At 50.9% G+C, this 10,000-nt stretch overlaps 2 protein-coding genes across 7 annotated transcripts in view; one reads left to right on the top strand and one right to left on the bottom strand.

Annotated features, from left to right (window-relative positions):
- The window catches only part of slc4a5b (solute carrier family 4 member 5b), a 10,283-nt gene extending 8,881 nt beyond the window's left edge, over window positions 1-1,402 (top strand). For all 4 annotated transcript variants that reach the window (XM_076139951.1, XM_076139953.1, XM_076139952.1 and 1 more), the window contains one exon: window positions 1-1,402. This exon is cut by the window's left edge and continues 38 nt beyond it. The gene's annotated coding sequence lies outside the window, so the exon portion shown is untranslated.
- Window positions 1,403-1,725: 323 nt separating this feature from the next.
- Window positions 1,726-10,000, bottom strand: part of scarb1 (scavenger receptor class B, member 1) — a 9,418-nt gene continuing 1,143 nt past the window's right edge. For 2 of the 3 annotated variants that reach the window (XM_076139959.1, XM_076139957.1), the window contains exons 2-12: window positions 9,443-9,603; window positions 8,243-8,384; window positions 7,956-8,159; window positions 7,786-7,881; window positions 7,482-7,597; window positions 7,043-7,209; window positions 6,651-6,769; window positions 5,180-5,253; window positions 5,029-5,080; window positions 4,748-4,894; window positions 1,726-2,966 (exon numbers count right to left, since the gene is read on the bottom strand). In XM_076139959.1, coding sequence (XP_075996074.1) covers window positions 2,877-2,966; window positions 4,748-4,894; window positions 5,029-5,080; window positions 5,180-5,253; window positions 6,651-6,769; window positions 7,043-7,209; window positions 7,482-7,597; window positions 7,786-7,881; window positions 7,956-8,159; window positions 8,243-8,384; window positions 9,443-9,603 — 1,368 coding nt within the window. In that variant the 3' untranslated portion in view covers window positions 1,726-2,876. Of the gene's footprint in view, window positions 2,967-3,463; window positions 3,522-4,747; window positions 4,895-5,028; window positions 5,081-5,179; window positions 5,254-6,650; window positions 6,770-7,042; window positions 7,210-7,481; window positions 7,598-7,785; window positions 7,882-7,955; window positions 8,160-8,242; window positions 8,385-9,442; window positions 9,604-10,000 lie in introns of all 3 variants that reach the window. The other variant, XM_076139960.1, reaches the window with a different exon arrangement.

Below are 10,000 nucleotides of genomic sequence, written 5' to 3'. Positions count from 1 at the left end.
CGAGCGTGACCGCAGGTACTGTGTGCTGAAGCTCCACGTGCCCTACGGCGACCTGCTGCACCCCCCCGACACACACACAGGCTGGAACACCACCCCGTCCAGACACACACACGCTTACTGAGCTTCATAAACACGCCAACAGACCTTTGACACATTTACATGTATGCTTGATGTGTTCTCACCATTTAGTTTTTAGCTGTAGGTAGATTTGGTTTGTTTTTACAGTGCAGACGTGTAGGAGAAGGTCATTTAGAGCAAAAAGAGAGATAAGTACTGTGTCACTCTCAGTACTGTCACTCTCTGTGCTGTCACTCTCAGTACTGTCACTCTCAGCCCTGTCACTCTCAGTTCTGTCACTCTCTGTGCTGTCACTCTCAGTACTGTCACTCTCAGCCCTGTCACCCTCAGTACTGTCACTCTCTGTGCTGTCACTCTCAGCACTGTCACTCTTAGCCCTGTCACCCTCAGTACTGTCACTCTCTGTGCTGTCACTCTCAGTACTGTCACTCTCAGCCCTGTCACTCTCAGCACTGTCACTCTCAGCCCTGTCACCCTCAGTACTGTCACTCTATGTGCTGTCACTCTCAGTACTGTCACTCTCTGTGCTGTCACTCTCAGCACTGTCACTCTTAGCCCTGTCACCCTCAGTACTGTCACTCTCTGTGCTGTCACTCTCAGTACTGTCACTCTCTGTGCTGTCACTCTCTGTGCTGTCACTCTCAGTACTGTCACTCTATGTGCTGTCACTCTCAGTACTATCACTCTCTGTGCTGTCACTCTCAGCACTGTCACTCTTAGCCCTGTCACCCTCAGTACTGTCACTCTCTGTGCTGTCACTCTCAGTACTGTCACTCTATGTGCTGTCACTCTCTGTATTCTCTGCTGTCAGTCTCCTGCTGCTTCAAACCGATCAACAACTCAAAGAAAACTTTAGAAGTGAAAACAACAACATTATTACACTTCCTGTAGCTCCGCCCCCACAGTGACGGTTGCCAGGATGTGATTTCTGATGTTGATGTTTGTTTGGGTCACGATCAGACAGATGATCCAATGAGAAATCTAATGAAGTTTACATGAAGAGATATAAAAACATGACTCTGAGATCAGCTGTGATGATGTCATCGCACTGTTACTGACTTTGTTCAGCCGTTTGTTGGGGGCGTGGCTTCCCCAGAGTTCCGTCCTGACTCTGAGCTCATGTTGCCTTAATCCCAGACGGACAGATGTGTAGAGTGTAAACATGTGGACCTGCTGTAAGCTTCTGTAACACACAGGGTTAGTTTGTGTAGTCTTAGTGTTGAATGAAGAGATAAGTGTAGAAACTCTGCTGTTATTGGTGTTAAAGTGTTAAAGTGCAGATTTATGTGAGAAACAAAGGAATAGAATAAATTAAGAATCGAGAGTTTGTGTTTGATTGATTGTGTGTGGATCTTTTCATTCATGAGAACAAAGCACAGGATGCCTTCATGTGGGAGATCAGAGCTCCACAGCGCCGCCTGCTGGCTCTGAGATGATGAGGACTGCTGCACATTGTGAGCCTAAGTTCACATCATGGAACGGAGGGGGATCAACAACAAAAGCTGTGGTAAGGACGCGGTACAGGGGCGTGCACACACACACACACACACACCAGGCCAGCCAGGCTTCAGTGTGTGTGTGTGTGTGTGTGTGTGTGTGTGTGTGTGTGTGTGTGTGTGTGTGTGTACAGATGAACTGGAACAGCAGTTAAACCAAAGGCACATTTATTACCTCCAAGTTTCTCACAATTCATTTCCCCAGACAGAGAGAGCGATGGTAATCTGGAGCTGTTGGCTCCACAGAGCAGCATGAGATACGACGCCCTGGAGGTCAGGTGGTCTTCAGGCACACTGAGTGTAAACGAGTTCACAGTCCGACAGACGTTGGTTCCCTTGATGAGAACAAACATTTCTTGTAAAAGTCACAGTAAATAATCACCATAGTGATCATCACCATAGTGATCACCTGCTCCGGATGAAGTGTTAAAGGAATCAAACGATACAAAGTGGCCTTGTCCTGTGTGTGTGTGTGTGTGTGTGTATAGATTGAACACAATTGACACGATTACCAACAAAGAGATTTAGAATCATTACATTACATTACAAGGGAGCAATTGAGGGTTCGGTGCCTTGCTCAGGGGCACCTCGGCAGGGACTCGAACCGGCAACCCTCCGGTTCCCAAACGCAAGCTCCCTGAGATGTTGGCTGGATAAAGTGATGATGATGATGATGATGTGTTGCCTTCATGTGAGTCAGGTCGTCGTCCTCACTGATGATTGCGTCACACTGTCCTCTGCACTGTGGCTCAGCTTCTGTGATTCTTCATCACATTCAACATTTCAACGATTACTTTTTTGTACAATTATAGCAAAATAATTTTTAATATTTACATGTGTGTGTGTCTGTGTGTAGGCGGGGGAGTGAACATGTGGCACATCAGCGCTCTGCTGCTACTAGCTGGGTTGTGGGCGTGGCTCTGGCTGGGTTATGGGCGTGACTCTGGGTTGTGGGTGTGGCTTAGAGAAGCGTCTGGTCTGAGTTGACCGTCTTTGTCTTTGGTTGCAGGAGCAACAAATCCACCGTCTGCTGACGAGTTTCATACTGCGACTCCAACCGCTGCTTTGCTCCGCCCATCAAGGACTTCTTTGTGTTTCTCCCACTTTAACCCCTGACAGCCTGACAGTGGCACCGCCTAAATAGAAACGTATTTGATGAATACCATACAAAGGTAAAGGAGACGTCACATCCTGACGTCACGCTAAAGGATCAGAGCACCGTGTGTCCAGGTGATAACTGTTCAGTCACTGGAGTGGAATCAATGGAGCCGGGGCACGAGCGTGTGTGTGTGTGTGTGTGTGTCAGTTCATGTCTTCTGGCAGTAGAGGGGCTTTCTCATTGGTCGTCCTCACGTTTCCATCAGGTGAAGCATCGCCGGGACGCTCACTTGTCTGCAGCAGAGGAGAGACGTGTTAGAGCATTCTGACTACAAACAGCTGACTGTTTAACCACTTCCTCCCCGAGCCGACCAATCCAGTGGCAGCTTTTACATCGTTTAACTAAAATAGGAACGATCACTATAAACTGAATAAAAAACCTTAATGAATAAGGGGACCTCCAGGTTCCCTGAAATAAAGACAATAACCCAGACTGTCCACTGAGCGGCGCTGTAGTACTGAGCAGAGGAAAGGGGGTAGTTACTGTGGTAACCCAGAGAAACTCCCTCAGCAGAGCATCAAGCTCCTCTCACCCAGAGATAGAGCTGCACAGAGAGGCAGAGCAGCAAACAGAGCTGCAGGTCTGCTCTCTGGACCTCCCCACTAAAGGTCAAAGGTCACATGGACACAAACATGAAAGAAGTTCCTCAGAGGAGCGTGGTGACATCATCTGTGTGTGTGTTTGTGTGTGTGTGTGTGTGTGTGTGTGTGTGTGTGTGTGTGTGACCCACCTGCTTTAGTCATATATTTGTCCTGGGCCGTTGAGGGTGTGTGTTCTCTATCCGAGGCCTAAAAGACGACCAAACTGTGTTTAACACATCAGCCAATCACAGTGTCATCGAGAAGGAAGTGAGATGGCAGGGCGTTAGATCAGTGTGTGTGTGTGTGTGTGGGGGGGGTTCCATGCAGTAACGGAGAACATGCCACTGGATCACATGATCACATACAGTTTCTCTGAGCGGCCAATCAGCTGCTGAGGCACAGGACTGAGATTGAGATCGTTTGTTTACTATCTTCACCAGCAGAACATGTCTTTCTCATCATCATCGTGTGTGTGTGTGTGTGTGTGTGTGTGTGTGTGTGTGTGTGTGTGTGTGTGTGTGTGTGTGTGTGTGTGTGTGTGTGTGTGTGTGTGTGACTGATCATACGACTGACATGCACACGTGTGATCAGTCTGATATGTGGCTGTAGATTTAGAGGCGTGTCTTCAGTTCAGGTCTAAAGTTTGTCGTCTCAAATCAAAGGAGAAAATCATGCAGCATCACCGCCGTGCCAAAGAGTTGATTTGAACTTTACCACCATTATTTGGCAAAATTCACTTTGCTGATCAAAATCTACATGAAAGCGATTCTTTCAAACTGATCTTCATCTTCCTCTTCCTCACGTCTGAACTCTGTTCCTCTGTGTGTGTGTGTGTGTGTAGATGTTCTCCTTCTCCTCTTCAGGTCTGTAGGTCTCTGATGGACCCTGATGGATCCATGATCAGGTGTTAGAGCCGCTAAAGCTCCTCTACATGGAGACAGAAGCTTAGTGACAGACTAACATGTTGACCCCTGACCTTTGACCCTGACCCCTCTGTATGTTGTCATGGTGAATACAGCGGCTGAGTTCAGACGTGAGGAAGATCATGGACACACATTTGATAACCTCTTGATGGTTTCACAAAGCCCAGAGTTCATCAGAGCAGCAGGTGACCTCTGACCTGTCAGAGCTTAAACTGAAGAGCACAGCTGTCACTCAACACTCAACACTCTTTGGTCAGTTTGAGGTCTCCGGCCCCCTTTAGGGGCGGAGCTGTGATTGGTGGGTTCAGGTTCAGAGTGCAGTGATGCTACACAGCTGCAATCATGCAAACACACAGAGACTTCATCCATGCCTGTGTGTAGAGAACATGCTCCATGCAGGTGAGGACGGACACACACACACACACACACACACACACACACACACACACACACACACACACACACACACACACACACACACACACACACACACACACACACACACACTACCTTCAGTTTATAATGAACCAGGGCAGCGATGATGATGGTGATCAGGCCGAGGGCGATGAAGCCGTACTGCATGTACTCCATCACAGCAGGAAGGACAACCAGGTTAGTGTGGAAGGTCTTCAGGATGGGGCCATCGATGTACCCACTCTGTGTGTGTGGGTGTGTGTGTGTGACAGAGAGAGAGAGGCAGAGACAGAGAGAGAGAGAGAGAGGATTCAGTGGTTTATGTAATGAGCGTTCAGACCTTCATCATCCCACCTCCTCCTTCTCTTCTTACTCACCTCTCCAAACCAGATCATGGGCATCACCACCTCAGAAATCTTCCCAGTTTCTCTAAAAAAACAAATCCACAACTCAAACTCCAACGGGACAGCAGGAATGTCAGGAAGAGCAGGAGGAGCAGGAGGAGCGTTTGATGTTTGATGCTCTTACGTGATTCCTGAGACGCTCTTCATGTAGAGGTTGAGCTGCAGACGGATGGACACGTTCAGGGGGACGCCTGTTTGCTGCACACACACAAAGACAGGAGTCAAACATCTGAAGCCCCGCAGGGCAACCACCTTTATCTGGCCGATTGACTCGATGCCATTAAGACCAAACAAAGTCAGGATATCCTGGCTCCCTCCCAGCGCTTCACCTTGCTGCTGCAAAACAGGAAGAAGACCTTTTGCTTTGTTGCCCACTACACTTACAGGAAGTCCAGAGGGTGAAGAGCTACATGAGGCCATGGAGACCCAGGAGGTCATGTCAGGACGCCAGCAGAGAGCGGCTACACGCTCAAACACGCTCAAACACGCCACATGTATGTGGAAGCCTGAGCTCCTCTCCTTGCTCTCAGCTTCACGCCCTTCAGGAGCCGTAAAACGTTTATGAAGACAAACACAGCAATTTCCAATTAGCTTATCAGCCGCTCTGGCAGAGCTTTATGTGGCGGGGACGGGCTCTGGAGTAACGCTGCTCTGTCTTATCTTCTGTTTACGCTCTGACGCAACGCTCAGCATCTCATTATCAGCTGTGATGATAACAGAGCTACACACACACACGAGGCCATCAACAGGCCATCAACAGGCCATCAAGGCCGCCACCTGTCTGTCACCATCAGCCGCCCTCACCCTCACCCCGCCCTCACGGCGATGCCGCAACCTCGAGGCTTCTTGTGGCGTCTCGTCCTCTCCGGCCTCTGGCGTGTCGTGGTGACGTAACGACTCCAAAGAGTGAAACACGATGAACCGGACTGATGTTCACCTGTTGGGTCGTGTGACTCGAGTCTCGGTCCCACGCTCGGCCCCACAGGTCCGAGGCAGTGACAGGAAACACTAAGAGGCTTCCTCCACAGAGACGACTTCACGCAGAGGAAACGCCACATCCTCCTATTCAAGCAAACACAGCCTGAAGCTCCGCAGCTCTGCGTTCACACGCTAACACGCTTACACGTCACGCAACTCTGCATCGGGCCATCGATTGACTCGTTCCTGTAATGTGTGCAGGTCTCACCAGCTTCTTCTACTGTTCAGATGTCGCAGCTGACATGTGGAAATTGACTGAGCTCGCACGTAGCATGGAACCACAGCCAATCAATCAATCAATCAATCAATCAATCAATCAATCAATCAATCAATCAACGTGATACACATGGAGAGTAGTGTCGGTAAAAACTCACTGAGTCACACTGACCAATCTAAGAAGGGACTGTGTGTGTGTGTGTGTGTGTGTGTGTGTGTGTGTGTGTGTGTGTGTGTGTGTCAGCAATGTCATTGGAGTGCAATCGCTGTTATACAACGAGGCCGAAAACGTGGAGCTGAGATACGAGCTGGAGTCTGACCTGAGCTCCTCAGATAAGATTAAGAGACTGTGTGTGTGTGTGTGTGTGTGTGTGTGTGTGTGTGTGTGTGTGCAGACTCACTGGGTGAATGTCGATGAAGAGTCCGTGTTCTTCCTCGTTAGGACTCAGGCCCTGCACGAAGTCGAGCAGCACCGGATCGGCGTTGAAGAAATGTGGCTGTGAGATGAAGACAGGAGATTCTGTGGAAAGAAAGAAAGAAGGTCAGCTGGTTGACCTCAGGTTGTTCTTCACCTAAATCAACCGTTTGGTCCTCAGGAAGGTTTGTTGGCTCGTTGCTCTGGCGATCCTGACTCTGACGGCGCACTGCAGTCTCATCTGTCTGTCCCCGTCCATCAAAATGTCTCCATGGGGACGAAGGAGCCACGTGCAGGTCACAGGTCACAGGTCACAGGTCACAGGTCGCTCATCATCAGTCTGAACACACATGCAGATGAACATACGTGTGCACTCACTGTGTCTGCAGCTGCTGACGTTCAGGAGTCCAGACTGTCTGCAGGGACAGAAGCCTTGGTTGGGAGCGTAGTCCGTCCCGTTAGCAAACAGAGTCTTAGATGCTACGAAGCGGTACAGAGGGATCCCCTCCATCTCCCCAGAGCTCTGATACACCAGCTCCATGGACCTGACACACACACACACACACACACACACACACACACACACACACACACCAGTACAGGTATGTGTGAAGAGCTGGATGCAGACTGTCATACATTAACTCATTCCTGTAATATCCCTGTTTAGCAACGCAAAAGTGGCAGAGGCATCACAATAGTCAGGGGGAAGGGAGGGGGTGAAAACAAAATATCTGGGGACAGTGTGTGTGTGTGTGTGTGTGTGTGTGTGTGTGTGTGTGTGTGTGTGTGTGTGTGTGTGTGTGTGTGTGTGTGTCACCTGCAGGCGTCGGGGCTGTAGAAGGGCAGCGTGCTCTCCTTGGTCATGAATGGAGGCCACATCTGGCCAGCTGTTCCATTGATCATGTTACACTGAGGCGTCCGCCAGTAGCTCAGCTGAAGCAGAAGAGACAGAGCGGCTCAAGAAGAGGAGAAACGGACAAAGTCGTGTTTGGCTGTTGAGGTCTGGACCCTGTGGACCCTGTGGACCCTGTGGACCCTGTGGACCCTGTGGACCTTGTGGACCTTGTGGACCTTGTGGACCTTGTGGACCTTGTGGAGCTCAGGTGCGGTGGAGGTCTCACCTGCTTCAGGCCGTTCCAGGAGTCGACCTTGTGGACGTTCCTGATGTCGTCTTGCCCGGTGAAGATGGTGAACAGGCCGCTGTCTGAGTTGTTGAACTGAACACAAACATGAAGTCAACAACGTCCAAACGCCCTCACCGCACACAACGCACAACACATGACGCACTCACCTCAGCGAAGAGGCCGAACTTCCCCGAGGAGGGCAGCATGCCGGGCAGGTACTTGTTGAGGAAGTCGACCAGGCCGCTCTCGTAGCCCCACATCAGCTCGCCCACAGGCTTGGTGAGGAAGGGCCCCTCTTTGAAGGTCTTGAAGGTGGCGCTGATCATCATACGCACCGGGAACGGCAACTTCTCCATCATCACCGCCGCTCCCTGAGGACAGACAGAGCGGGCGTGAGCGAGCAGAGCCAGAGCGTCCGGGCCGGCGTCTGTGTGGTAGGAAGAGAGCGTCTCACCAGCACCAGCATGTTGGGGATGGTGACCACGTCAGACTCGTTCCCCACAGACATGGACGGCTCAAAGAAGTAGGAGCGATACTCTCTGTAGGACACCGTGCTGTTAGGATGGAACGTCACGTTCTCCTTCTGAAGACGCTTCCTGAAACAAACGCAGTGTGAGGAGGCGTGTCCTCAGAGGGGCGTGTCCACAGAGGGGCGTGTCCTCATAGGGGTGTGTCCACAGAGGGGCGTGTCCACAGAGGGGCGTGTCCACAGAGGGCGGGTCCACAGAGGGGCGCGTCCTCAGAGGGGCGTGTCCACAGAGGGGCGCGTCCACAGAGGGGCGCGTCCTCAGAGGGGCGTGTCCTCAGAGGGCCGCGTCCACAGAGGGGCGTGTCCTCAGAGGGCCGCGTCCACAGAGGGGCGCGTCCTCAGAGGGGAGCATCCACAGAGGGTCTGATGTTTTGGAACATTGTGTGCTCTGCCTGTGTCGCTTTGGATTCTGTATGAGGTCTCTGTTTGTTACGTAACCATACTGGTGTGTGTGTGTGGGGGGGGGGGGGTACAGCCACACAGTGACCCAGATTTAAGAAGTGGGTCAGGGATCCAGCAGCTTGCGGTCCTGAGCCTCTTTGATCTCCACAGGTTGAGTAGATGTTTAAGTGTTTCTGTTTCTACACATTTCACTGCAACACAGCAGAGACACACACACACACACACACACACACACACACACACACACACACACACACACACACACAGAGTGTACCCCCCCCCGCCCCCTGCCGTCACATATGGATTCTGTACGTTTATGCATCAGATGGACAGAACCCTACAGAATCCAGAGCACACAGTGTTCCAAAACATCTGATTCAATCTGAGTGAAGCTGAAGAAGACGAGGGTGAGACCAGAGACCAGAGTGTGATGGAGACGCTTAGTATCATGGATCCATAAGAGTGTGTGTGTGTGTGTGTGTGTGTGTGTGGCGTGTGTGTGTGTGTGTGTGTGTGTGTGTGTGTGTGTGTGTGTGTGTGTGTGTGTGTGTGTGTGTGTGTGTGTGGCGTGTGTGTGTGTGTGTGTGTGTGTGTGTTTGGAGCCTGTACCTGTGTGTGTGTGTGTGTGTGTGTGTGTGTGTGTGTGTGTGTGTGTGTGTGTGTGTGTGTGTGTGTGTGTGTGTGTGTGTGTGTGTGTGTGTGTGTGTGTGTGTGTGTCTGTACCTGTAGACATACGGTCCTCTCTGCTCCAGCATGGGCTTCTCTCCCTTCAGGATCTCCTTGGGGTTGAGGACGTTGTAGAAGTAGACAGACATGAAGAAGGGGACAGGGACGTCCTTCCACATGGTGTAGGACATCTCGTTCTTTGGGTCAATCACTGTGTTCTGACAGGACAGACAGAAGCCCATCACTTCCTCTCTCTGTGTGTGTGTGTGTGTGTGTGTGTGTGTGTGTGTGTGTGTGTGTGTGTGTGTGTGTGTGTGTGTGTGTGTGTGTTTACATTGACCTGGGGTCACGCAGGGTTCCTCCTCTTATCTCTCAGCTTTACTGCTGCTGTCATCTTAACATGTTGCATAAGTGTGAACTTAGACACTCGCCTCCACCAAGACCAAACCAGCCTAGTGCCTGGCTCAAGGGCAGGAAGGGGGAAACTCACTTGTGGAGAACAAAGCTCATCATGAGAGCAACACGCCAAGTCAGAACAATAAGAGTTCAACCAGCACATTCTGTTACTGAGCACTGTGTGTGTGTGTGTGTGTGTGTGTGTGTGTGTGTGTGTGT

The sequence above is a fragment of the Genypterus blacodes genome, unplaced genomic scaffold (genome assembly GCF_046128005.1).
Source record: "Genypterus blacodes isolate CSIRO-AG114 ecotype Tasmania unplaced genomic scaffold, CSIRO-AGI_Gbla_v1 ptg000489l_1, whole genome shotgun sequence".
NCBI classification, from domain to species: domain Eukaryota; kingdom Metazoa; phylum Chordata; class Actinopteri; order Ophidiiformes; family Ophidiidae; genus Genypterus; species Genypterus blacodes.
This window is presented reverse-complemented; position numbering and strand designations above follow the sequence as displayed.